Source organism: Elaeis guineensis, chromosome 6 (genome assembly GCF_000442705.2).
Source record: "Elaeis guineensis isolate ETL-2024a chromosome 6, EG11, whole genome shotgun sequence".
NCBI classification, from domain to species: domain Eukaryota; kingdom Viridiplantae; phylum Streptophyta; class Magnoliopsida; order Arecales; family Arecaceae; genus Elaeis; species Elaeis guineensis.
Window position 1 is genome coordinate 9,060,812 of NC_025998.2, and position 27,825 is coordinate 9,088,636.

Below are 27,825 nucleotides of genomic sequence, written 5' to 3' on the forward strand. Positions count from 1 at the left end.
CATGATCACGATGGAACTGACAGTATTTCTTTCGATCGTGGTTTCTTGGTGATGCTTTTATCGGTGGAGGTTGTCGTAGATATCTTACTCCTTCGATCTCTAGAAGGATCCACGCACGAGGAGCAGAGAGAGGAGTATAGGAGTCATACATGTCGTAATTTGATCTTGGACTCCGTTATCGAGGCAAAGCTCGCTCATTGAAAGGTGGCCAACTTGATTCGGTCGGAGCTTCTCCCTTCTTCTGTTTTTTCATCTTCTAACCCTTACCTTCTATTTGGCGTTGGCCAGAAATTTCTTCATCCGCGCGTATATACTTGTATGCACGCTTTAGAAGTTTGGCATAAGTTCGGGGGAGGATCTTATCCAAAGAGTATGTGAATCGGAATCCCCTCAGACCTCTTTTCATAGCCAATATGACCATGTCTTCGTTGAGGTCCCTGACCTCAAGTGTGGCCGCATTGAATCCGATCATGAAATCCCAAATTGTTTCGGTCTCTCCCTGCTTGATCGAGAAGAGATCATCCAAGGTTCGTGGTGGCCTTCGACTAGTGCTGAAGTGGGCCGCGAAGGGATGTTCCAGCTGTCCGAAGAAGTGAACGCTTTCCAATCGAAGTTTGGAGTACTAGGCCCGAGCAGCCTTCCGAAGTGTAGTTGGGAAGTCGATGCATAGGAGGGCGTCGGTTGCCCTCTTGGATCATTATAAGAGCCTTGTAGCCCTCAAGGTGATCAATTGGGTCAGTAGAACCGTCATAGGGCTCCACATGCGGTATCTTGAACTGAGTTGAGATCGGTTCATCCAAGATAAGTCGGGAGAGAGATTGGACGGCATGAAAATCGAAGTCATTCAAAGATTTCTGACCGTCCATTTGAAGCTGGGCAAGTTGACGATCGATTTCTTTGAACTTACGTTCATAGTCGTCGAGCCGCTGGTGGTGAGAGACTCCAGGGGTTGAACCTCTCGATGAATTAGAGGGAGAGGCAGACGGTGTTCGCGGTCACTTTTCTTTCCTTGTCCGATCCAACTGGAAAGGAGAGGGGCACCGTAAATGGTGGGTGGCGCATCAAGAGCATCGCAAGTGCCACTGCTCATCCCACTGAGAGAGCCGAGATGGTCGCTCTGGTGGAGGAGACGGAGATCGTCGCGGATGATGGCGGCTGTGCCTGGAAGGCACTGAGTGCGCCATCGGTTGCTCCACCGATGGTTGTAGTGGCTGGGTTTGCTGCTGCTGGAGACTTTTGACCGCCTCTGTGAGAACATTCATTTGCTGCATGATTGTAGTAATCTAGGCGTCCGTGGTGAGCACGGAGTGCGGAGAACGAGTTCTGCTATCGGAGGGAGGGGAGAAGCCTCTTCCCGGTGGGAAGAGTATCTCGTCGATTTAGTTGCTGTTGATCATTGAGCTCTAGTTTTTGTCATTGCGAGTTATCTTTTCTCTTACCTGACGTGCCAATCTGTTGTGATCAACTCTCCGTCGTCTGTCGTCGGGAACGAACACCTGCAAGACAATGTCCGCACTGATCGGATTTGTGTCCGGTGAGGACCCTCCAATGCTTAAGTTAGAGAGGAAAGTTAGTAAATAGTAGATGTCAATATTCAAAGTAGCAGAGTTTTGGCCAGAAGTGGCTTACCGATGTTGTTGCCTTATCTCCTTTTATAGATGAGATTGTTGTAACCCTCGGACGTGGTCCCACATTTTATGGCGCTAAATTATCGGGCCATAATTGCGTATGGATTGTTAATCCCCACTAATTGCACCGCGATAAGCGACTAATAATCGCCTGTGACGGTTATGGTATCGTGTTTATATATTTGACAGTCGGCCGTTTGACAGTCGGTCATAAAAATAGTCAGTTGGCCATGAAGATGGTAAGTCGGCCATGGTGAGTCAGTCATGAAGACGGTCGGTCGGCCATGGTGAGTTGGCCATGAAGACGGTCGGTCGGCCATGAAGATGGTAAGTCGGCCATGAAGATGGTCGGTTGGCCATGGTGAGTCGGCCATGAAGATGGTAATTCGGCCACGATCGGTCGGCCATGAAGACGGTCAATCAGCCATGAAGATGGTCGGTCGACCATGGTGAGTCGGCCATGAAGATGGTAAGTCGGCCATGAAGATGGTCGGTCGGTCATGGTGAGTCGGTCATGAAGACGGTCGGTCAGTCATGAAGATGGTAAATCGGCCATGGTGAGTCGGTCATGAAGACGATTGGTCGGTCTGCTTGGTCGAAACTCAGTTGGTAGTCGCTTTCAGAGTCGTCCGTCTGTTTGGTGGACAGAGTCGGATGTTGGTCGGATTTGATTGAAGATTGATCGATATTTGGGGGTCAGTCGGTTTATCCCAACACAAATAATAATAATAGTAATAATCTTAATAACCGTTTGCATATCATATAACATGATTTTCTATTTTGCAAGGTAGATGAATTTACAACTCTGCTATAACAAGTGTAAAAACATCTAGCAGAATCAAAAACAGGTTTGCCTTTAAGTTGCATCGGGTAATTATCGATAGAAGTCCAAATGCAAGCATTGATATGGTGAGAAATACACAATTCTACCTAATGAGCTAGCCTATTGTGCTCTCTATAGATATGTGATGCTTAAAAGTAGGATAGCTATCTAGTCATATGCTAAATACCAAGAAGCAAAGGATGGACATATGAGTAGGTTGGAATAAATTGTTAAGCTAACCAATTATCATTTGAGAAACACCCCCGATCTATGTTCGTCTTGCATGAGGATGAACGATCGCATACATTGTCCCTAATACATGAAATAAACCCCAAAACCAACACCTTGCCAATCAAGTTGAATAGAGCCATCAATGTGGGCTTTTCTTTTCCACGTCTCCAAATGAGTGGCTCCCATTGTATTTATTAGGTCTGACCATCCATTAGTATTGTTAAGAATATGTGATGAAATTTATTTTCCACAGAGTCGATTGCAATCTAATTAAATTAGCAATCAAATATTTATATAAAATTAATATTAAATTAATCTAAAATTTATAGACCGGAGGTGTGCAATATGTACCATCCTAAGGTGATTTCTGACCCTCACATGGATTAAATTTGAGAACTCGATCCCAAGATACAACCGATGACCTCTTATATGGATATAACTATGGAGAGGATGATAGAGCTTCAACCCAATAGATAAAAGATTAAAAAAATAGATTAAGAAAACTTGAAAGAAGATTGAAAGAAGAAGGTTTAGAGGAGAAGAAAATACAGATTAGAAGAGGAGAGAGCCACTTTCTTACTATTTCCAATTTCTAACAAAGGGTTCAATTTATAAGCCCAAGAACTAGCTGTTTGGGCTCCAACGTTAAAAAATATTAAGCATGTAATAAGTAGGCAACAGATAAAAAATAATGAAAAAAAGATATTAATCGGGTGATTAACGATGAGCAATATTAATCATATTATCGCACTTGTGCGGACCGAGTCGGATCGCGTGCATGTGAGATTCATCTCAAAAGCTCACAAGGCTCAAGAGAAGGGTTTTCAGAAACCTCTTCTTAATTTTTTTTTTTTAATATGAGACTAAGCAAAATACAAAATTAGATTTTGATTGGAGAGAATTTTGAGTTTTTATTAACTTTTCTTTTTATCAATATGAGACTAAGCAAAAATACAAAGTTGGATTTTAGTTGGAAGAAACTTTTAGTTTTCAATTCCCTCCAAAATACCTTAGGAGGTTTGGCACATTCAATTACCATTCTTGTAGCTTTCTTAACGACTGACTATATGGTACAAAACTCGTCATTAAAAATATGAGAAATTATATTTTTTTAAATTTGCTATAAAGTAGAGAAAATAAGATACACGAAGAGAAAAATAATTATCTTTTGGTGATTTAAAAAATATCAAAATCTTGTTAGCATTGCAACATTCAAAAAAAAAAAAAAAAAAAACTTAGGTTGCATTGTTTGTTGTGGAGTTCTTTGGAGACTAGGTTTGACGACAGCATGAGAGCATCCCGTCGGTCCTGTAGCTTTTTTTCATATCCATTTCCAGATAAAATACATATTGATAGAACAATTACGTATGTTGTATCTTCTACCATGTCTCCCAGAGCTTAGGAATTCCTGATGAACAGCTGTAGTAGATAAGAATGAATATTATATGTTTTGTCGGCAAGCATCATTCCCCCAATTTTGGAAAGGTGTAGGGTCCACGTGGTTCCACCCATTCTCTCCAAATCATTCACTTAGGAATATGGCATTCTACCCCTCGTCATTAATAAATTATTATGGCTTTACATTATTATTCAAGATGCCCATATTTACGTAAGCATGCATGTAAGCAAAAAAAGATATGAGAGGCCTATGAATATTTAGTGACCTCTATCACCTCCTTGCCTGGATTTAGAGAGAGAGAGGGAGAACATATAATATTTTGAGTAGCAATCAACATGATCCTCCACCCCCAATACACCTCATAACGTGGCTCGGTACCCCATAGTTCAAAGTTTCCAAGCAAATTGACAATTACTGTAGTGATCTTGGTACTCTGAGCCATCTCGTATCCTTAATAGCAAATCCGCCCTTGTTACTAGGGACATAAGCACTTCTCACTATGCTTAATGCAAGTCTTTGCTTGAGTTAGATTTCTTCTAAAGGAATTTCCTAACAATCTTGCTGAATTGTTTAATAACTGAATCAATACAGAAGCATGATGGCTAATAGTTAGGGCTCATATTAAGGCACTAAGGTAACTGAAGCAACATGGCTGAGAAAGGATTAAAAATTTTATTTCAATCCAATTAGCTAAATTTAAAGCTTTTCTGATAGAATTTTGAGGAAAAAAAAGGTCCTCCACAATTTGGATGCTTAAATAGCAAAAAGAATGACGGTTAGAATGAGTACCAAGGTTTTGAGTAATTAGAATGCATTTAGGTAGGCAAGTAGTTAGTAGATTATCCTTATTGACCCGTTTGATATTGAGGTAATGGAAGTTATCAAATGCAATCTGCATAAAGTTAAAAACATCAAAAGAAACCCTAACAAAAATCAATATATCATTAGCATATGGAAAATTCAAGTACGATAATTTATTTTATTTTTTTTGTTTTGTTTTGTTTTTTGGCCATATATCTCCAAAGAGACATTGCTTCCATCTTTCTAGATCCATACCTTGAAAATCATGGGGAGCCATTTAACAAATAAAAAGTTAATAGGAAGTTGAGAGTATATTATGAACAGCTTGAGTAAGAGAAGATCTCCTTGTCAAGTATCTATTAAATAGTTTTGCTTAAAATAAATCCAAAGGTTGGAAAACTAAGTTCTTTCTCATGTATGTAGGGCAAGACTATTAAATCAATTCTCTCATTTACCAAAAAAAAAAAATCAATTCTCTCATTAAGGAAGTTTTCATTGTCAAGAAAGCTAGATTGTTGTGAGAGCCAGCCTAATATCCCTCTTTTCTCATTCTTCCTTCTTCTCTCACTATCTTTTACTCGTTAAGCCCATGCTTCCTCTATGATTAAGCTAAAAAAAAAGAAAGTATGACCCCTCATTGTTCTTTTTTTTTTTCCATTTCAAAAATAAATAATCTAGTCAGATTGTGTTCGGTACTGGCCAAACTTTGCTCGGCACCTACCAGCCTGATTAATTTCGGCTGAGACTAGTGAAACGTACTGGTTCATACTTCATTCTTTGATCAATGCCTCATAGCTACCACGAATCCGATTTTTTTTTTTTTTCCCTTGTTAAAACGGTATTGTACCACATTAGCTGCCCGTTTTGATGGGATCTAAATCCTCGATCCAAATAGAACTCCACTTCACGGTTCCAATCAGATGAAAATTCCACCCACACTTGACTTGTTCAGAATCCGGTGCCAAAAATGTAACCGGTTTGACTTAAACCCGGCCCTGATGTGGTTGGGTCAAGTCTCGTTTTTGACATCATTAATATCAGAAAAAAAATGCTTCCGACTTTCCTCCCCCTCGGGGCCACCCTGAGATGAACTAATATGGTCAAAACCATGGTCAGATTGTCGAGTCCCACTTCCAAGATTTCCAGGAGCTTCGATCTCCATCAAACTTCCACGCTTCTCCCGTCCTACCCCCAATTCTCTCCCAACCTCACTCTCTCCTCCCATCTTTTATTAATTCCGATCCCTCCTCACTCCGCGACCAAGCCCTCACCCTAGATGGCTCTCCTCCCGCGAACCGCACGCCTTGCCCTCCTCTCGTCCCAGCGGGCGGCGGCCGCGATCCCGGCTGCGATGCCCTACTCTTCGTCCGCCTCTTCGCCGCCGTCCCCGGCCCCGTACGCCAGCCCGCTGCCACCGTCCAAGTCGTCGCCGACAGGGCTGTCGAAGGCGGCGGAGTACGTCATATCGAAGGTGGACGATCTGATGAACTGGGCCCGGCGCGGGTCGATCTGGCCGATGACCTTCGGGCTCGCGTGCTGCGCCGTGGAGATGATGCACACCGGGGCTGCTCGCTACGATTTCGATCGGTTCGGCGTGATCTTCCGGCCCAGCCCTCGCCAGTCCGATTGTATGATCGTTGCCGGTACCCTTACCAACAAGATGGCCCCTGCCCTTCGCAAGTAAAGCCCTAACTTTTTCAATTATTTCTAAAATAATACATTTAGATCTTTGTTTTATCTTTTTTTTGGTTATCGTTATGGTTTCGTCATCATATAGTCTGCTTGTTTTGGATATTTATCAAGGAATAGATTTTTTTGCGATCATGGTTATCAAAATTTGGATTTTGACAAATAATTTAGGGTCCTCATGAGAGGTAGGGATGGCCCAGGATCTTAGTAGCAGAAGACCGCTTTTTGTTTCGGGAATCTCGACACCTATTCAACCAGTTAGCTTGAGTATTATTAGGTTGGAATTATACGGGCTATCAAATTACCGTTCAGCCATTTCCTTTACTGTCATTTATTTAGCTTGGTATAGTTTGTTATATAATGGACTTAAAGAGATTTATAGTTCAGTTGAAAATCTTTGGTATCTTTTGATGAAACAGGGTGGATCAGCCACCTTTAGCTCCACAACAGAGAGAGAGAGAGAGAGAGAGGGTAAGTTCTGCATAGATCTTCAAAAGTTGTAAAACTACCTTTATCATTAAGAATGGGTTGTATGATAGCACAGTGCAGACAGTTAGATGAACACCACCCTTTTTTTGGTTCATCAGGGCATTGAGGGGTTGTTTGGTAGATTGGTTTGACTTGTTGGATGATTTAATGGAAACTGTAAACTATCCGTTGAAGGAGTTTAGGAGTTGGTCTTAACTGTTAGTTCACTATTGCTATTTGCGGTGGTCAACATTGTGAATACTCAAAAGCATGGAGGGGGTCATCTGCAAATTAATTTGAAGCAGAGTAATTTGTAGAGAACCAATTGGGAGAGTTTAAAGTTTGAGGAATTGAGGCAGCAAGGGGCTCTTAAGCTTGAAAAAGTATTTCCATATTTCAAAGGATATTAGAGATGTATAGTTTGGCATGGGAGGAGAGAAACTTATAGGTCCTAATTGTTTTGCTCCTATATAATGTCAAACATTTTTGGACCCTACTAATATTGATCATTTAGATTTGACAATGTTGCTTGATGTGATTAATGTGTTGATAAGGTGTTGAGTTAGGGCTGAACACAGATCAGATATTGGTATATTCTTTAGTGGATAGGAATACCTATACAGATATTAAACTGATAGCAAGACTAGTATCCATGTTTGTTCTAAATAGACTCAAATGCTAATTGGATATTAACTATATTCATTTTTGTTTTAAATATATACATATAGAAGTTGGATATTAGTTATATTTATTTTTTCTCTATTCAAATATGGATATAAGCTGGATATATTTTGGGTATAAATTGGATTTCGAGTGTGTTTCAATAGTAAAAACCAATATAAATGACCTAGTCATAAAACATGGGCATGGAATCTAATATCAAAATTGTACACAACACATAGCTAATTTGGTTAGGCTCTAAATTATAGTTATTATACACTATGGAAACTAACATGGCCAAATTTTTGTATCATTTGTCCAATTGGATTTGTAAAAATATATTAAAAATTAGTTTTTCAAAATAAAAATATATGATAAAAAATAATCAATAATTATCTGTTTGACAGAGAACTTGTAAAAAAAAAAAAGTATGTATAGATATGAGAATATGTAATGTGAATCGATGCTTTAAATATTTTAAACAATCAAGTTTTGAAAATATCATAAAGGAAAACTGAAATATTTCATTTTTTCATGGTGAAAAGGATTGATATTTTCAAAATGCATATTTGGATTCGTATCCCCTCGTGAATCTAGATCCGAATCCATCAGATTCAAATATTCTTATCCAAATTTGATTCGAGTTAGATACAAAAATGGGTTTGTTTGGATAATATTTAGCCCATTTTCCATCCTAGGTTGAGTTCACCCTTTCTAGATGAGGGTGAAGTTTATTGATTAGGGATCAGTTAATTGCTGCATAATGTCTCCTCTATCAGTTTAAGGAAAAACGTGTAATAATGGATTAGAATGGTTTCTGGGAAGTTGGTGTATAATAATTGAGTTACTTTTTATCAGAGATGATGCATTTTTCATGGTTTTAAGTGACCTTGGAGGTCAACATGCATCAATACTTGAGAATAATTTTATAGATAAAATATTCATGGAAGGTGTATGATAATGTTGATTGGGGTTTCCTGCTTTGTACTAGAAGATATGGTTTTTGCTAATATCTGGTGGTAATTGATTTTTAGTCTCTTTTTTTCCTTTGTTCTAGTTTCAATTGAAGGTTCTCCTTAATAGTAGTTTGGATATGGAAAAGGGTCACATTAGGAGATCTATTATTTTTTTCGCTTTGTATCTAGGCAATCAACATATTTCATTAGAAATTTAGAAGCAACTTCAAGCAAGTGTTGAAGCCCTTTTCTTCTTGGTGGGGACTTGTAACTCTTACGTCTTTTGCTTTCCTTGAAGAATTTATTATCTATTAGTGGATCAAGAGAACCTTGCACTCTTCTTCATGCTTGAGTGGATGATGTGTCTCTTGGTTAGTTATGGTTAGATTGTCATTTGGAAGTAACCTAAGGCTCCTCTAAACATTTTTTTATCTCCAAGGTGAGGATGCTGCTGAGGTTCATGAAAGAAAGCCAGGAGGAATTTGTATCTGCAATCGTTCCCCCTTGTTTGGGGGGAATTGAACTTTGACGTCCTAAGCTGTGTTGAACTTGTACCTAAGTTTCATTCATATCTTTATTTACTGTCAGGAAAAAAATTACGGAACTCAATAATTGAGTCTGAGCTTCTCGATGAGTAAAACAATCCCCAAATACCCTATATACCTGAGGCAACATGCTAACTGTAATTAATATTATCAACTTATATAGCCAACATTGAACTTGAAAAATGCAAAAAAAATGAGAGTTCATGCATGATGTATGTCAGCTTGAGCATCATGAAGAAAAAAGAAATATGGTGATGCCAACAAAAAGAATGGTCTGAACTATTGTAACAAGGGAAATTTGGAATTTGTGGAAGAAATTCAAAACTATAAAGGCCACAAGTGATAGACAAAAATCTTAAAGTAAGAAGAGAATGATGAAAGAAAGTGAAAAGGCTGGATGATGGTCAAATGATATGCAGAGCAAAAGAAAAAAAAGATATCACTGGTAGAAGTAATTTGTCAATCAGGAAGAACTCGTGCTACTATCTAAGCCTTCAAAGAAAGAATGGTCATTGAAAAATTTGCATGTTTAAATCCAACTGTTGCTGTGTTGAAGAAGCGGCATTGATGAAGGAGAAGGTGAAGACAGGTGGACTACATCCAAACAAATTCAATAAAAACTATTTCCTTCAGCGCTGTGGTGCATCTACTATGAGTAAAGGCCTCTTTGTTGGAGGAATCTAAGATAAGGAAAACAAAGGGAATGAGATGGATGGATGATGTGGGTAAAGGAAAAAGTGAAGCCATGGGATAGATGTTGCTTTGGTTTTTTTTTTTTTTTTTTTTTTTGGTGTTGGGGTGGGGGCGGTTGGTGGAGGTATAAGAAAGGTAAACAGGGAGGCATGGGTGTGGAAAGCAAGGAGTAGAGCTCGTCATTGACTATTGCCATGTCACGATTGCTCTGGTTTTGAGCATTAATATTGAACTATTGGTACTGGAAGGTTTGCTTAACACTCACGGGCAGCACTAGCCATACAGTGGTTGTGGATTTGTCATTTTCATGGAGTAAACAAGATACTGATTGGCTATCTAGATTGGCTTTGCTCTCTTTCACTAGTTGATGCTTTTTTTCCTGTTAGAACTTAGTTGGGTGGTTCACTGAAAGGTTTGTGACATTGAAATGGTGGTCTGGTTGGTATTTTTGACCGAGTTTCTCCTTCAAGGGAATATGATGCTTGGATTATATTCCTGTTGGGTGCTTCATTTGAAAGGAACTGGCAAGCCATTTCACTAAGCCATCATTCTGGGTGCCCTCTTTTCATGGCCTCTGAGTGTTGCTCCCAAGTCATATTTTCTGGGCCATTCAATGACCAGTTTTGGCATGCTCATGAGATATTGGAGTCATGTAAGTGACTGGAGCCTTCTTATCCTTGCGGGTCATAATATGCTTAACCTGATTGTCTTTGGTTAGTTACCCTTTGATAGCATGCTTGTTGGTTTTTTATCAACACAAGCAAAGGGCAATCAGGATTCTTCGATTGGTGAGATGTTAGTTTGTGCTTGTGTTAGTTGCCAAATGCAGGGCTAATATGAATGCAGAGCATCATTGTTTTATAACACAATGGCTTGGATTTGATATTTGCAAGTTTAATATAGTCATTTATCCAATGAAACTGGAAAACAAAAAATAAAAAGGATCCTAATGATGTTGTGTCGGGATAGTTTTATATGTATCGTGCAGTTTGGGTGTACTCTTATTTCAGGTGAATACAAGCTCTGATACGGTCAGACAAGTGCTATTTTATATAAAATAGTAGAAATGCTAAATCTACCATTATTTACATATAGGTACTATTTATTATCAAAACATGAAGCATGTAGGGAAAATTAAATTTTGAGTATTGAAAAGCAGATTGCAAGAAGTCTTTTCATATGGAAGGTCAAATCTGTTATCAGATTGAATGTGGGATGACAAATTACATGTTTAGCTTTTTCCCTTTACAGATGATGACGAAACTCTGGTGTTCAGGCTGCAAGATTTGTGGGTCTGGTTGATGGATTTAGACAGAAGAGGTTTCCCAGGAGGGCAAGGGTTGAGATTGATAGGTTTAAGACACAATAGTTTTTGCACGTGAGAGAGTTTTCCTTAAAACTATCCACAGATTTGCTGTTCAGAAACATATCAATTATCAAACCTGATTTCAGTTCTGATGGAAAACTGATAAAAAAAATGGGGTGCTAAGGCTATCAAGGTTTGAGATGCATTTTAGACCTAAAGGATAGATCAAAGGATTTTTATAAATTGGAGGATTTTTAGGGGTTGAGTCCAGTCTGGAATAAACAGTGAAATGAGGTTGATGAAGGAGGAAGCAAAAGCTAAAAAACATGCAGAATACAAAGGTTCGAGCCAAGAACATCTGCTCTTTTATGGGTTGCCTCTGACGAAGTTACCTAACAATTATGTGATGTGTAGGTTGAGTAGATTATTGTTCATATTTGTAGAACAATACACAAAAACATCAACTTACACCTTGCTGTGAACATCTTATAGAAACTGCTTGGTTTGCTTTTGTAAAGAGATGAACAATGTTATGCACTCAAAAATGGCTGGTCATTTGGACCCGATGAAATAGTTATTTTAATGTGTATAAACAGTAATTTAAATGGTGTTGCAACTGCTTTTTTCTTGCAGGGTTTATGACCAGATGCCTGAGCCTCGCTGGGTCATTTCCATGGGCAGCTGTGCTAATGGTGGGGGATACTATCACTACTCGTACTCGGTTGTTCGTGGCTGTGACAGGATTGTTCCTGTTGACATCTATGTCCCTGGATGCCCACCCACAGCTGAGGCCTTACTCTATGGTGTTCTCCAGCTCCAGAAGAAAATCAACAGGCGGAAGGATTTCCTTCACTGGTGGACCAAGTGAAACCCTCTGAGCTGTTTGGTTCAGTTGAATGATTTGTTCCCCATCTTGACTTGCATGCTAAAAATAAATGATAATATGCTGAATTATTCAGCTTGTGCTTATTCTCTGAAGGCCTTGTTAAGTCCTGGCTTGTTTGTTTCTTCTTATTTCTAAGGGAGTCCTTGTTTGTTTTTAATGAGACCCTGGATATATGTAACGATAATGTACTTTGAAACCAACGCTTTTAGTTCCTCCCCTTTTTGTAGCTGCTACTTGATCCTGCCTGCATTGCTCTTGGGCTAGACGATGCTTTGGTTCGCACCGCAGCTGACACCAAGGGAGAATGTTAACCGCAGCAAGGATCTGTGAAGCATTAATTTTTTAATGCGAGAAAAAAATCTTTTGTTTTTCCCTTGGAATTAGTTTTGATAATTGTTTGCCCAGTCGCGGGAAGGTTACATGCATGATGTCTGATCCGAGGTTTTGGTGATATGGCAACTGATGGCCCTCTACAGAAAATTATAATGTTGTGTTTGGTTGGAATCATAAAAAGATGATAGATGGAATTGGAAGGAAAGATGGTATTCATCTATAATTTGATTCAAAAAATTATAGAAAAGATAGGTGAAAAAGATGGATTATTCATCCATCATGGTATATCATTTTGCATCTTTTCAAATTGAAAGGACAAAGGAAAGATGGATAGAGCATTGAATAATAATTTTAATATTGATAAAATTATCTTTCATTATTTTTTAATAAAAATATAATATTATTTTTTCATTAATATTATTTATATATATTTATATATATATTATTAATTATAAATTATTAAATTTTATTAGTTATTATTTTAATTTTAATATATAATTTTTATAATTATAATTAAATAATTAGATTATTTTTATTTTTTTATTTATATTTATTATTTTTTAATTAATTATTTATATAATTTTTAATATAATTATAGATTATAAAGATTATAAATTTATAGATTGTTTACTACTTTAATATAAAAAATTATTATAAATTGATAATAATAATATTTTTATAAATGATAATTTTATAAAATATCATCTATTTTATTTATTATTTTTTTATTTTAAATAGATGAAAATTATTTTTATCTATTTTTTTATATTTTATTAAATATATGAGAAGATGGATAAAAAATTTATCATCTTTTTCCCTATCCATTTTTTCTCTTTCATCTTTTTTTTTTTTTTAATTCATCTTTCGCATGAAGCCGAGGATAAATTTCAGTTTGAAGGAAAGGTTGCACTGAGAAAGCAATCTTGGTCTGCTGCTACGGCTCCGAATGCGATTCAGATTTTTTTTGTTGTGACATCCATCTCAGAAGGTGCGGCCGGCTGTTCTTTTGTCATCTCCTTTCTTTTGGTAGTCTCCTTGCGTCATCGCCGGTTACATTTAGGTCTCATCATGATCTCGATCTCGTTGATTTATGTAACTTGGTTTTTGGATATCATGGCAAGGTTTATGACCTTACCTTGAAACTAGCAATGGCAAGTAAAATCCATGTTTAAGCCCTTGCGGTGGCACATCCGTACTTCCTAGGAATTATGCCTGCCTTTCCGAAACCTTACTTAAGTCATATTGGAATCCAATGCATTTGCTTTTCTTTTTTTTTTTGTTGGTACTGTACTTCTTTTGGACCTCGAATTGTAACATATGCTTTTCTTCGCATAGTTGTTATATCTTCCAAAGGCCATACCGTGGAGAGTCCCAGTGAGTTTCTTAACAAAGCTAGGAGGTAAAAGGTACTATAGGGTTGTTGTTTTAATCATGTTGCCGGAATTCTGATTCTAGGGCATATACGCCCGTTTCGTAGTGCTTTTGTTTACCGTATTGTTTTAAGAAACCTGAAAAGAGAATGAATTTTTCTGAACAACTTGTAGTCATGCTGGATGAAACCCTTCTAATTTTAAAGTTATTTATAAAATCTTTAAAACTTTTGTAAGTAAATGTTATTGTTTATAAGAAAAGAGTGAAAATGAATATAAGGAATTACATATAAAATAAAAAAATAACAACAATGCGGAACAATTTCTCTCTTAAATACAAAGATTCCTTTTATCTGGCCCCTTTAGTTTGGAAATAGTGACAGTAAGCAAAGAGGCCAATGAATGTAAATATCATTAAAAAAAAAAAAAAAAAAAAAAAAAAAAAAAAAAAAAAAAAAAAAAAAGGCAATATCAACATCTTTCTATGATATTTGTCTACTCTAATGCTAGATATGGTACAATACTGGATACCAGTATACTAATTTCATAAAAAATATTATATTTATTTATATTTTCACACGGTCTATAGATTCATTCTCTCTTGCATGTAAGTGTTTATAATTTTTCTCTCCTATTTTCTCAATCATGTACATTATTACACAGCATTCTAGAAAGTTGCTATCCTGATATAGCTCATTAGATTTTTTTAGCCCTGCACTAAATCTATTTCCAAAGATAAGTCATATAACACATATATTATCGCAAAGTAAGTTATATCATGCAAGCTAAATAATTTTTTTAGCCGCGATCAAATCATGGTCCTTCAATGGAAAATACAACATATAAGGATGCATTTGATTAGCCATTAAAAAAAATATATATATTTTTTATTTTTTAATTTTTAAAAAATAAAAAAAATATTTGATAACATACGAAAATTAAAAAATAAAAATCAAAATAATCAAAATAATTATTTTATATGCAAAACAAATTTTTTTATTTTTTAAAATTTATTTTTCTATTTTTTTTGTTTCTGCACATCTAAAACGTCAAACCAAAAAATAAAAAGCCGAATCTTTCTCTCTCGTCGAGCTCTTCACCTTCCGATTTTCTTCTCCCTCCCTTCCTGAATCCTTCTCTCTCGTCTCGTCCCCAAACATTGCTTTTTGCTTTATAGCAATATAATTATCAAATATATTTTTTATTTTTTTATTTTTATTTAATAATAAAAATAATAATAATAATTTTTTTAAAAAAATTAAAAATCAAAAAAATGTAACTAAATGCATCCTAAATTATCACAAAGCAAATTAGAGGATGGCATCATATGACACATAGTGGAGTTATCTATCTTAGCTCCTTCTCAGCCCACATTAGAACCGATACATGGGAAACCTTAACGGGCGCCAGCAACAGAGTTCCACGGACGGCTCCAAATAACGAGCGTGCGGTAACGGAGTTCCATGATTAAAAGCAGCGCTCATGCGCAGAATCCCACTCATCCGACGGCTACAATCACTCCAATCATCATCACCCTCATCAATCGTACGGTTCATTTGAAGCAGCACACAGACAGGAGAGACCCCGGAATCGCTCCGCAAAAGCCTGATACGGAAAACGCAAACAACGTCCACCAGCGTCTGCACCCACAAGCAAACTACAACTCACCCTTATGTGGGCCCAACGAGAGCAAGGTTTCCGCTCGAGTCCCTTTCTCGAGTCATCGCGGACTCCCCTTGTGTCTATATAATTCCACTACAAATATCAGAGGCTAGGGTTTTTGGAGCATTCCTCTCCACCGCCTCCCCCTTTTCTTTCGTCTTTTGATCTCCGAGCTCCGAACGCTCCTATGGCGGAAGAGCTCCAGTTCCCTTCTCGCCCCGACAACAAGCGAAAGTTCGACGACGCGGCCGGATCTCCGCCGTCGCCGGTCGCCCAGCCACTGGCACGGCGGCCGACGGGGTTCTCGGCACCGATCGCGTCGCCGGATGGCCACTCCGCCGGGGGCGCGCCTCCTTCGTCCTACAACAGCGTCCCTCCGCCTGCGGACGGGATCCAGCTCGCCAAGCAAAGGGCGCAAGAGATCGCGGCGCGGCTTTTCAGCGATGCCGAGGCGAAGCGCCCCAAGGTTGAGAACGGCGGTGGCGGCGCGGATGACTCGGCCGATAAGGGGTTTAGCTCTGGTTAGTTCTTTCTTGCTATTTTATTTGGCGATCTTGCCTTTGGATTGATGGGTTTTCTGGTTTCGTCCAAGGTTTTTGTGTAATGTTAGGGTTGATTTTTTGCGAATGCCTTCGATTTCTAGTGTTTATCTAAGTTATTGTATAGTGTTTTTTTGATCATGTCTTTAAACTCTGGACTGCTGCAGGCTTCGGCTTTGGACTCGTTCAGCTTTATTTTCTTTGTCTCCTGTGTGCTTTGCTCTAAAACTTATGTTGAAATTTCCTTGATTTCAGTTGGTTGACAGCACAGGGTCGAAACATGTTTGCTGATATCTTATTTGGCATCTTGAGTTAGTGGGTTTGCAACTGGAAATGTTTCTAATCTATTAATTCTGGGATCTGTCTGGTGGTCTGTTTACTACTGATGGGTGATACTTTTATTTCTTGATTGGTTGTAGGGTCATGTTGTTATATTTCGGCAATTGATTTTTCTTTTGCTTAGAGGCGCTTGCCTCTTTGCTTGTTGTATTGATGGTGTAAGAGCCTTCGCTTGGTGATGGTGTCTTAGAATGCATCAATTTAGTTTTTTTGGTCATGCTGTGGTTCCATTACCAGAAGAACATATTAAGGTAGCCAATGTACCGATTACCATTGTCGTTTGATTGAAATAGTAGATATGTTTCGTGTCTAAGCTCTAAATTCCACGTTCCTAATAAGTAGAAGAAAGTGACGAATGACTTGTTATTTCCATAATCCATATGTTTAAGGACCTTTTTATTTATTTGGCTAGGAAGAACTTGCTAGTTTTTCCAACTATCAATCTAGAACATTTTGAACTCTCTTCTTTGAATATGAAGTAGGAGTTGATATTTAATGCATGCAAGCATTATATGTCAAGATGCTAATGAGTAGAATGATTTGCTTCTGTCACATGCTTTGGCACAACTTGATCAAGTGTTCAGTCTCCTTAAGTTTTCTGACTCTGTGGTTTCATGTTTTTTGTCTTCATGTATCAGACCATTTGCAGAAGCCCCTTGGTCAGCAAATGGCGTCACAAGGTGGTGTCGCCCCCCCTCTTCCTTATTCCATGTATGGCTATCAAGGTTCAAGCCAGAAGATTGAAATTCCTAATGGAAGGGTACTCATTATTTCCTGCTTAATATCTTGCTTCTCTCCTTAGTGTAATGTAAAATTTGGCTGTTTTGTACTTAATATCCTGCAGTTGCTGCACATGCATGGTTAATGGCTTTTTATTCCCTTCTCAGGTTGGTGTTATCATTGGTAAAGGTGGAGAGACCATTAGGTATCTTCAGCTGCAGTCAGGTGCGAAAATTCAAGTTACTAGAGATGCAGATGCTGATCCTAATTCACTAACTAGAACGGTGGAGCTTATGGGTACTCCTGAGCAAATCAGCAAGGCTGATCAGTTGATTAAGGATGTGCTTGCAGAGGTATTACATACAATTTTCTTGTTTTAATAGTTCATGCACTGTGTGGCTGGTTTTAGACACATAGTTAATCATTTTTCCAAGACATGACTTCTGGTGCAGGCTGATACTGGGGGTTCTGGCATTGTTGCTGCTCGAAAATTTGGTGGTGGACAAGTTGGTGCAGAACAATTTGTAATGAAAGTTCCAAACAACAAGGTGACCTAATTTGTGATATGCACCGATTTCGGCAATTTTTTGTTCCCTTACTTTTTTACAGGCTTTAATAAATGAGCTTGTTCCAGGTTGGTCTGGTCATTGGTAAAGGTGGTGAAACAATAAAAAACATGCAAGCGAAGACTGGAGCTCGAATCCAGGTCCTTTTCTTTTCCTTTAAAGTTTTATTATTTTCCATACATGTTGTGGTGAACTGAGATCTTGGTTTATCTTGGTTGAGATGGATGGATGGAAATTTGGAAAGATCTGAGGCTTTCCATGATGTTGGCCTACATTTTTGAACTGAGGTATCAAAATCTAGGCCAATATGGTAGATCCAGAATTAACAAAAATTGATTTTGGCATTCATAGTTTAAGGGAATGGGTTACATGTAACTGTGTTGGTGTATGTGTCCCCCGATTTTTGATATTGTATTTGCCTATGACTTGGGATTTATCAGTTTATATTGGCTGCTATGATAAGGAATTGTGCTGATACCAATACAAACTGAGATCCTGCCTGAGACAAAAGCCTTGTTCAGTGATCCTATATATGAGTATGCAGTCCTCAGTTGTGGCATTTTGCTCTTGCACTTTAAAGATATGGTACAAGATTTAAGGAGTACTGCCATGGCTGCTTCAACATTGGGTTCTGGGATATCATAGTGCCACCTCCATTTCCTTATTTTTTTTTTGTAAGGAAGCAAGCACTTGATTCTCCTTTTCATTTTGCTGCCATTTTTTCTTGTATTTGACATAAAAGAACATCTGGCATTCAGTGCTACTACAATAGGCTATTGGATTGGATTAATAACTGATGTGATAGTTTGAAAATCATGTTAGTATCATCTTAATGCTTATTCGTTGTTAAGGTGCATATGATAAAGTGCTTGTTCAGAATATTTTCACTTCCGAGCTCTGTAGAACTTCAAGTGATCTCTTAATCTGCTATCTTTTAATATTGTTGTCATTTATAGTTCTATCTTGTTTTCTGGCTTTTAAGTTTTTTTTTTTTTTTTAGGCTATGTATTGGTAATATACTTATTTTTTCTTGGACTGACTTTTCTTTTTTAAAAAACAATCTACTATATGGTCTTTGCAGGAGTTAGTCATTTTCCAACCTTTCTTAGGCCATAAATCTTTTCTATCCTTGTGTTTATTTCCTTTTTTCTTTTTTTTTTTGGATAGATCATTGATGCCTAGACAGAGACTTTGGTATATATTTTTTTAATGCTGCTTGTTATTTGGCCATTATGTTTAGATACTGAGCAACGATGATTTGCCTGTTTCATTTCAGGTGATACCTTTGCATCTTCCTCCAGGTGATACATCGACAGAAAGAACAGTACAGATAGATGGTACAAATGAACAAATTGAATCTGCAAAACAATTAATCAATGAAGTCATTAGTGAGGTATGTACAAAGGCTACTTGTTGGGTTGTTAGTTTACAGACTAGCTCACTATCTGCATGTTGTGTTTCTTGAGATCTCTTATAATGGATTGTGAATACTTGATATATAGGATATACCAATATACTGTTACTATCGGAGATATGAGACTTTAGTTCACATTTGGTCTCTTTAGATCTGCACTGAACATTGCATGCAGGGTTCGGGCAATTTTTTTCAAATATATCAAAGAAATTATCTGTCATAGTTCTTTCTTTCTAGTATCCAGTTCAGCAAGATCATAATAACAATGAAATATGAACTGAAATGATCACTTATATTGATTTCTTCTTATTTTAATTTGTTTGTCTAATTTGGAGTATTGATTAACTATTCATCCACGATTTATATGTACATACTTACATATAATCATATATCATACATATACATGCATGCCTTTTACGTAATCTTTTTCATCTTTCTTTTGTTTGGTTGTTTCTTCAAATGCATTGTGGTATACTTTTGACTGAAAGTATATCTGAGTTTCATGAGCTTTCTTTTGTCTGAATACTATTGTGTCAAGTTGTACTAGTAGCTTGTTCTACTCTGCTCCTGATAATTTTTAATCTTTGATTGTCTTCAGTTCGCAACCGTCTGGTACGTATCTTCTGTACTTTGTATGGTATGAGGGTTTTATAGGTATGTGGTTATTGTGCTTGAGATTGGCAAAACCTTTTGAAAAGTTTGCTTCACTAAAGTGAAGATTCTCTTGACTGTGAAGTTGATATTACATCAAGAGTTTGCTGGATATCAAAGGAAAATCCTGGTCATTGGAACTGTACTGTTATGTCCTTGATCTTGTTTATCAATTTATATTGTATCATGTACAACTCGCTTCTAATAGAAGAGTTGCCCTTTTCATGGAGGTTGAGAGGATTGCATTTGCATCCTACAAAGAAACAGGAATTTGCAAAATTATCATTCACAGTCTAAGTGATCAGATTGGCTCGCCAATGTCATTGTGCTTTTTATGCGAAGCAAAATTGCTGGTTGTAATTGGGTGCATCACCGTATCTGGAGGAACAAAAGTGATGTTCTGGTGGCTTATGGGTGGTAAAATTATGAAGGGTATTGTTAAGTTTTGAGTAAATCAGAGGGTGTCTAGGAGTAACATAAGGGGATGGCCTAAATATGCAAATTGCAGGCGTTAGATGAAGTGGATGAAGGGACCTGATAAGGTGAAACATAGTTTCCACATCTCTTTGGTGGAGCAAACTGGTTTACTGACTCTCATCTTCAGTCCTGGCTTCCATAATTTGTTCAGGAGCCCATGTTGATGTATGTATGCTTGGTTGCCATACGATGTAGTAGAAGATGGGTTTACTTGTTCTGCTCAGGTTACTCATATTAGACTTATTAAGTTAATATCCAGGGGACTATTGATGAAATTTGTTAATTTATCAGTTGGACAGTCATTATTGCTTAAATGTGATATTTTAGTATTGGATCTCAGGAGGAGCATGGAGAAGGATCCCTTGCCTAAGCAGACAATTTCTTCATTAAACTCTTCAGTCACAACATTTTCCCTGTTTAGATTTTATCTTTCATGATAGCTAACTTGCTCTCAATGTAAATATATGTCAGAATTGTGGGATGTTAAATATGTGATTATTTGATAGAATGCTTCATTTTGTAGTAGATATGCAGTTTATTGCCTTTCTTGCTATATGGCTGGAAATTAGCATTTAAAACTATCCATAAAGTAACCTGGAATTTATCATTGGAAGTATCTGCTTAATCTATTTGTTATAGCAGGGTACCATGTTTTGTCTCTAGAGCATTTCTATTTTGTGAATCTCATGCCTTCCAGGATATTGTGCTGGAGTTTTATTGGCACTTCCAGGTTAAATGCCTTAGGCAAGCTTGTTGCTGCATCTTTTGGAAAGATGAATGATGAAATCAATGGATGAGTACTGATTTTTTGGAATAATTTTTGAGCTTATTGTTCTTGGGAATCGTTGTAGGATTAGCAATGGGGGCTGGTGACCCTAGCATGGTGCAGGGGTATAGGCAACCCATTATCAGTCTTTTCATGGCTTTTCTTGCTTGGCACTGGTATGGTCTTGAACCTCCTCTACAGAATTAATGCTGATTGATCGCTTGAAGGAGATGATGAGTAAAATAGAAATTTTGCTGGGATTGCTTTACTTCTAACAAAACAGACATTGAGGTTTATTTATTTCTTTGCATTCAATTTTATAGTCTGCAGTTTGAGTACCCTGTACCTTGTTATGTAGGTCTGCAAAGAGAAACTGTTATAACATGCTCAGCTAGGCTGAAGTATTTGATATAAGAACCTTGCAGTTCTTCCACTTAACGTGAATTTTCTAACTGTTATAACCTGAGTTGTCCCTTCATCATGAGGATCCTCCACTGCAAGTACCAATCTAATTTCTCTAGTTATAATTCCATGATCATTAATTTCAAACTGCTCTAAAGCTGATTATTCTGTGTACTTTTTTTTTTTTTTAGTTCTACCATCTACTTTGTCTCAGTATTAAAACGATATTATTACATGTGCAACCAATTTGTGCTCTAATATTGTCTTATAGTCATCAAATATATGTTCTGCTATCTAGGCCTTCTGATAGTTGACTTTGGCTGGAGCAATTGGGTGTAATTCCAGTTTTGATACATTGTGCAAAGTTGTTATTTGTTGGTTATAACCATTCTATGATTTATTTTTTAATTTATCCCATCTTCCCCTTCCTATTTTATTCTTTGTTAGAGTGCTTCTAATAGTTATTTCTGTCAATCTTCAGTGTCTAGAATGCTATTTATATCTGAGCATATAGACTGCTGACACCATTCTTTGTTATCCACTTTTTTGTTGTCTTATATCCTTCTATGTTGGTGGTATTTGCATTTGTATAGCATTTATATTTTCTTCTGTTAGAAATGCTAGTGCATTACTTAGTATTGCTCCTGTTGAATCTTGTACTTGTCTCGTGTTTCCATTTCTGATCGATGCATTGATGTTTTGCCATCATGATAATGCCTTTGTATATTTGGTGTTTGTTTAGTTTCTTCTTGTTAAGGTCTTTTTGCACCACTTAAGCAGTGAGCATCATAGGCATCAAAAGACAATATGGAGTACCTTATTTTTACTGGCCTGTACTGCTTCCACTCAAAAAGCATTTCAGTTCCATGGTATCTCTGTTGTTTGCCAATAAGAATGGGGACTGGATTGTGGCATGCAACTGCACCATATTGACCATGCTGCATATTTCTTGAAACTGGCTACTGAATTTTGATATTTTTAGGTTGCTACCATCTACATTTTAATGTTGTCTGATACTTTTAGCTGGCATGATTTCTTGTTTGCTCTCTCATGTAGTACAGGACCTTTTCCATTCAGTTGATTGTTTAATTGTACTCTTCATCTTAAGGGCTTATTGAATTTCCTTATGCCTTTAGTAAGTGGTTATGTATGCCACAGTTACAATGTTAAATTGGATGCTCGAATTACCCAAGCTGAGCTTTATACTACTGTGAATTGATATACTCATAAAGCATATGCTTTTATGTAGTAACGTTATTCTGACATCTTATCTAAGATTCTTCTGATCTACCTTTAGCAGGGCCATGTAGTCAGGATAATTCTTGCATCTGTTGTCTTTTCATGAGGGCCAAGCTATTAATTGGACAACTGTTTTCACCTTCTATATGGTTGGCATTGTCTGTCTTGTGTCATTTTTACTTTTCCGGTTGGCCTTTCTAAGGATGTTTTAAGAAAAAGGCTTGTGTTATCAATTGGTAGCTGTTGATATTGGGAACATTTTTTGCCTTAATTTTTTATTCATCTCAATTGCCGTCTTGGTTTCTCTATTACTGAATGTGCTTTCTTCAAATTTTTTGGTGGCCCCTTCTTATAATGTTAAGGGGAAACATGTCATCTAGTCAGGTCGCAACTCAGCTTATTTTTTAGTACTCTATTTTTTTAAAAATATTTTTTATGTACTTAAATCATCAATTTCTGGTACAACTGTGGCCCTTTCTGCTGACTGGAAAATGCAAAATTAGTACTGTATTTAATCAATTATCTATGTCAATTATAGAACGTTTGTTGCCTGTTTCAATATATGGATTTTGTTTGAGAACATGTCTAGCTTTTGCGACTTCTCTATCATTCAAAATTGTTTTGGAATGTGGAGAGGACGGACATCTGCTGATCTAGCTTGATACAGTTTCCTCCAGTGTGGTACGTTGGTGTTATTTTATTTAATCTGCATATTTGTGATACCTGAGCTCTGCACTAGAATGTGTTTTTGGATTGTTGAATTCTTTCTAGCATGACCACTCTTTTATTGCTTTATTCAATTATACGTTATGTTTTTCTCTGCTTTGCTTGCATTGAAAAGGATTTTGCAAGTTTAAGAAAGACATTTTTGTGCAGAATCGTGTCAGGAATCCACAGGTTGCTGGAGGATATTCTCATCAGGGATACCATCCGCCCCAGCCTCCTATGAGTTGGGGTCCACCTGGACCACCCCCAATGCAGCAACCTGGTTATGGCTATATGCAACCTGGTGCATATCCGGGGCAGCCTCCTCAATATAACATGTCCCAACCTCCTTATGGAGGCTACCCTCCACCCACATCTAGTGGATTTTCTTCTGGCTGGGATCAGTCATCAAATCCTCCAACTCAGCAGACCACGCCGGGAAGTGGGTATGATTACTACAACCAACAACAACAGACACAGCAGCAGCAACCTCTTGGGGGATCTACTGCTCCAGCAGAGAATACCACTTACAATTATGGCCAGCCGCCTAGATACAGCTCACAGGGGTCATATGGTAGCACAATGTACTCCCAGACCACTGTTGGCCAACAGCAAAGTTATGGGCCAGACAACTATTCTGGTGGCTATCAGGCTCCTGCATCTCAGCCTGGATACTCTCAGCCACAGTCAAATCCCCCAGCGGGCTATGATCATCAACAAGGCTATGGATCCACACCAACATATGCAGCGCCCACTAATCCAACTCAAGATGTATCTGCCTCCACTTATGGAGCACAAGGTGGGCCTACACAAGTGCCTTCATCTCAACAGGCTCCTCCAGTTCAGCCTACTGGGCCCCAACAAGGGTACACTAGTCAACCGCTAAGCACAACATCACCCGCCTATGCTACCCAGGGAACCACACAGCCTGGATATGGTGTGCCTCCAACTTCACAGTCAGGGTATGGGAGCCAGCCCCCTGCTCAGTCTGGATATGGGCAGTCCATGCCATTTCCCCAGCCTGGTTATGGGCAGTCTCCGCAATCCCAGAAACCACCTACCCAGCCAATTTATGGTCAAGCCCAGCAGCCACAGACCACTCAAACTGGTTACATTCAGCCTGCTCCAGTTCAACCAGGCTACTCCCATGGGCAGCCACCACCCCCACAATCTGCATATGGGTCTGTAGGTCCTCAGTCTGGGTATGGGCAGCAGCAGCAGGTATATGGCAGTATGCCACCACCAAGCCAGCCAGGCTATGTCCAGCAGCAGCAGCAATACACTGATTCTTATGGGGGCAGTGTTGGTGGGTATTCAGAGCAATCTGGCACTGCGCGTGGTTCTTATGATGCTCCTGCTGTGACACAGGCTGTTCCGAGTGGGGTAGCAAAAGCCTCTCCTCAGAGTTGATCGTTGATATCATTGGGCAAATCTTTATGTAGTGTTTTCACCTTAATAGTTTCTACTGTTTCTTAGTAGCCCTGAATTTCAGAAGACTTCAGTTTTCTATTATTGTTAATCTGCGAAGATTTCATGTTGCTGAAGTTTTTTTTCCCCTCAAATATGACAATGCAAGGAGTACCGTTGATAAAACTGGTGGTATATTTATTCTAACTATTAGTTTGTGTTGGGAAGATAGATGTGTGGATTGCATATGATGTGCTACCATGTTAAAAGTGCATGCTGGATTGCAGTTAAAGCTGATTACATGTCATAGATGTTTGCAATTATCTCATTGGAGTTCATCTGTGTGAATCAACTTTTGGGTTCAACTTTAGACTATTGCAGCCACTTTAGACATTGACTTGGCAAAACTATTTCACGTGCTCTTACTGAAAGTTATATTGAAGGCATTTGAGTGTCATTGGCTCCAATAAGCAGCAGTCTTGGTGCCATGCATGTACTTTACTCCAATTTATTTTGTTGTTGAATTGTCTATATATCCTAACAGGGGTTTGATAAAAGTAATCCACATTCGTTCTTATGATGAGCTCGGCTTCTGAAGTGCAAACTGGTTTAAGAGGGTCTTTTGTGATCGTAATAGTTGCTTTCTTGTTTCTGTGTTGCAGCTGACATTAGACAAAGTGCTGGCCATCAGGGAATTATTGTTGCACCTGGTGCTACAACATGTGAGGGTGGCCATGGGTGTGGGTCGATACGTGGCCTCCTAGTTCACCTTGCTACAACTAATAGGGGTTCCCTTTCCAGGGTGCCATGTATTAAGCAGTCCCAGCTGATGGCTTATTTGCTTATGAAACATAAAGAACTACTGATCTGAATAACCAAGAGGTCTTCAGCATTGGCGTATCTCAATATCTTGTTTTTGAAATTATCATTGTTAAACTAGTTTTAATAAAATTGGATGTTAAGAAAATATTCATCATTAAATATCTATTTTACTGGTTGAAAAAAAAATGATTTAGTTATTTTTAGATGGATAATTTATTTTTAATTTTATAGATAAATATTATTTATAAAAAATAATTTATTTATTTTGATAAATATGAAAATATGAATAAGTTGGTTAATGGAGGGTTGATCAATTTTTTTATAATATTTATTTATAAAAAAATAGACACATAAAAGAAAATGTTTATCATGCTATTTGGCAATTCTATCCCTTGGATCGTTTCTTCAAACATTTTCCCTAAGTGCTGGATTGTTATTTACACCTCAGAAAAGTGCAGAAGCGCATACATGTAGGTAGGATGCAGAAACCTATACATGTAGATAGGAATTTATGTTTGTATATTATGAATTTAGTATAATATTCGGTGGTGAAGCTTGTGACCAATACCAGAATGATGGAAGTGAATGTAACTTCGATGTAGTATAGATGCAAATTCAGATTTTTGAAATGATTATATAATTCTATCTTTTTAAGGCTCAGTACTCAAACAGGGATTCGTTAAAGATGAAATGTGTTTTTTTTTTTTAAAAAAAGAAAAATAGACCCATTTTTTAAAAATACCTGAATGGTTGCTTATGGAATGCTTTGCTTTCAACATTTTATTAGGTCGTGATTTCCCGGCGCGAACATAGCCCGACAGATTGTTGATTCTCGGCTGGTATAGTTATACAAATTAATTAATGGATAAAAACTTTGGATGTAATTCGTTTCACTCGGTAAAATTTGCACGCCAACAAACAAAAATATATGAATTGTGATATAGTGGCCTCTGGCGACTTATGTATCGCTCAAAGATGTCTCTGGCCGTGCAGCTTAGTATGAATCATCCTGCCAACTCGTGCCTGCTTTGGTTGTCCTCCCAGGAATGCGGAAAGGCTCCTTAAAACCTCCCGAGTTGAGCTAGATAAACCATACAGCCATAGTAGTCCACCTGCTCATCGAGTGATGTAGAATGGCCTTTCCTCGATAGGGATGATGAGCTTTGTAATATATTTGTGACGAGCCATGCGGATATATCTTTAATTCCATATTAGCTATGTATTGAATAGATCTTGGATATATATACAGAATTAAAAAATTTAAATAATATATTCTAACTAGTATTTTTGGATAAGATTCTAGATTGTTACCGATGATATCAAACCATATCCGGGCTATAGCTCATGTGAGCTAGTGGATATAGTACAGGTCCATTATTGACTATGGACTGATTATGATATTTATAATTAGATTTGTAATATTTATGAATGGATATGTATGGATTTAGACTTTAATATGGCAAGAATGTTAGTATTTAAAGAAGATGAGTATATGAGGATCCATGGATATGCATTAATTTTATATTAGCTATGTACTAGATAGATTTTGAATAGTTATATAAGTTTAAAGAATTCAAATAATATTTTTTGGTTAGCTTTTTTGAGTGAGATTCTAAGTTGTTACAAAATTTTGGTCAAGCAACAAACAAAGAAAAAGAGGGTATTAAAATCAAAATTGTTACTAAGCCAAAATTTATCGCAACTTCATTTAAAGTGTTATTAAGATAGAGTAGACAATGAAGAAGTTGAGCCCAAGTGCCTATGTTAGCTTGCCTTCTACGGCTTAAATAATCAGTATCCGCCACATATTTTAGATGAGCGCTTAACACAAGCTACATTGTTAATTTTGCAAATATTTCATCTAAGAACCCAGCACTTGGCCAGCGACGGTTGCCTAGTGCCCAATTCTAAATTCCTAGATAGATTGAATCAATGATAACTATCCATAAAATTATTACATCTTAGTTATCATACCTTAGACGGTTCTCACAATTTTGGGTCCATGCTTGGTGTTGATTTTGTCCAATTACCGGACAATGAGGTTGAGTTAATGGCTGACATTAAGCCAGGCATGAATACTGAACGATCTTAGCCAAAAAGCCTGAGAAACGTGTAGCATAATTACAATATCAGGAGTAACATTCTGGCAGTACATAAACAAGGGTCCGATTTTCTTTCAGGTATCCTCAACAGGTTTTCTAAGGGAGAGAGATCTATCTGTGTGAAATTATCTAATTTTGAATTCCTGAATATATCTGTAAGTTTTGAGGATTCGTCACTTAAAGTTGAATCCAAAAATTTTGACTGCTACAGCTGTGTTTGGCATTG

The 27,825-nt window shown here is 37.6% G+C and overlaps 2 protein-coding genes across 2 annotated transcripts; both read left to right on the plus strand.

The window, feature by feature from the left end:
• The first annotated feature begins 6,063 nt into the window (after nt 1-6,063).
• Nucleotides 6,064-12,285, plus strand: LOC105047316 (uncharacterized). The gene is made up of 2 exons (XM_010926194.4): nt 6,064-6,562; nt 11,833-12,285. The coding sequence occupies exons 1-2, from the start codon at nt 6,159-6,161 to the stop codon at nt 12,065-12,067; spliced, it is 639 nt and encodes a 212-aa protein (XP_010924496.1). The 5' UTR covers nt 6,064-6,158; the 3' UTR covers nt 12,068-12,285.
• Nucleotides 12,286-15,554: 3,269 nt separating this feature from the next.
• Nucleotides 15,555-24,882, plus strand: LOC105047317 (uncharacterized). Its single transcript, XM_010926195.4, has 7 exons — nt 15,555-15,971; nt 16,967-17,088; nt 17,216-17,401; nt 17,501-17,596; nt 17,683-17,754; nt 18,891-19,007; nt 23,440-24,882. Exons 1-7 carry the CDS (start codon nt 15,638-15,640, stop codon nt 24,676-24,678), a joined length of 2,166 nt encoding a protein of 721 aa, XP_010924497.1. The 5' UTR covers nt 15,555-15,637; the 3' UTR covers nt 24,679-24,882.
• Nucleotides 24,883-27,825: the final 2,943 nt, after the last annotated feature.

Coding starts and splice junctions, on each gene's coding strand:
- LOC105047317 (XM_010926195.4), top strand. CDS start 15,638: ATGGCGGAAGAGCTCCAGTTCCCTTCTCGCCCCGACAACAAGCGAAAG. Junction 17,089..17,215: donor TTGAAATTCCTAATGGAAGG/GTACTCATTATT, acceptor TTCCCTTCTCAG/GTTGGTGTTATCATTGGTAA. Junction 17,597..17,682: donor TGAAAGTTCCAAACAACAAG/GTGACCTAATTT, acceptor AGCTTGTTCCAG/GTTGGTCTGGTCATTGGTAA.
- LOC105047316 (XM_010926194.4), top strand. CDS start 6,159: ATGGCTCTCCTCCCGCGAACCGCACGCCTTGCCCTCCTCTCGTCCCAG. Junction 6,563..11,832: donor ATGGCCCCTGCCCTTCGCAA/GTAAAGCCCTAA, acceptor TTTTTCTTGCAG/GGTTTATGACCAGATGCCTG.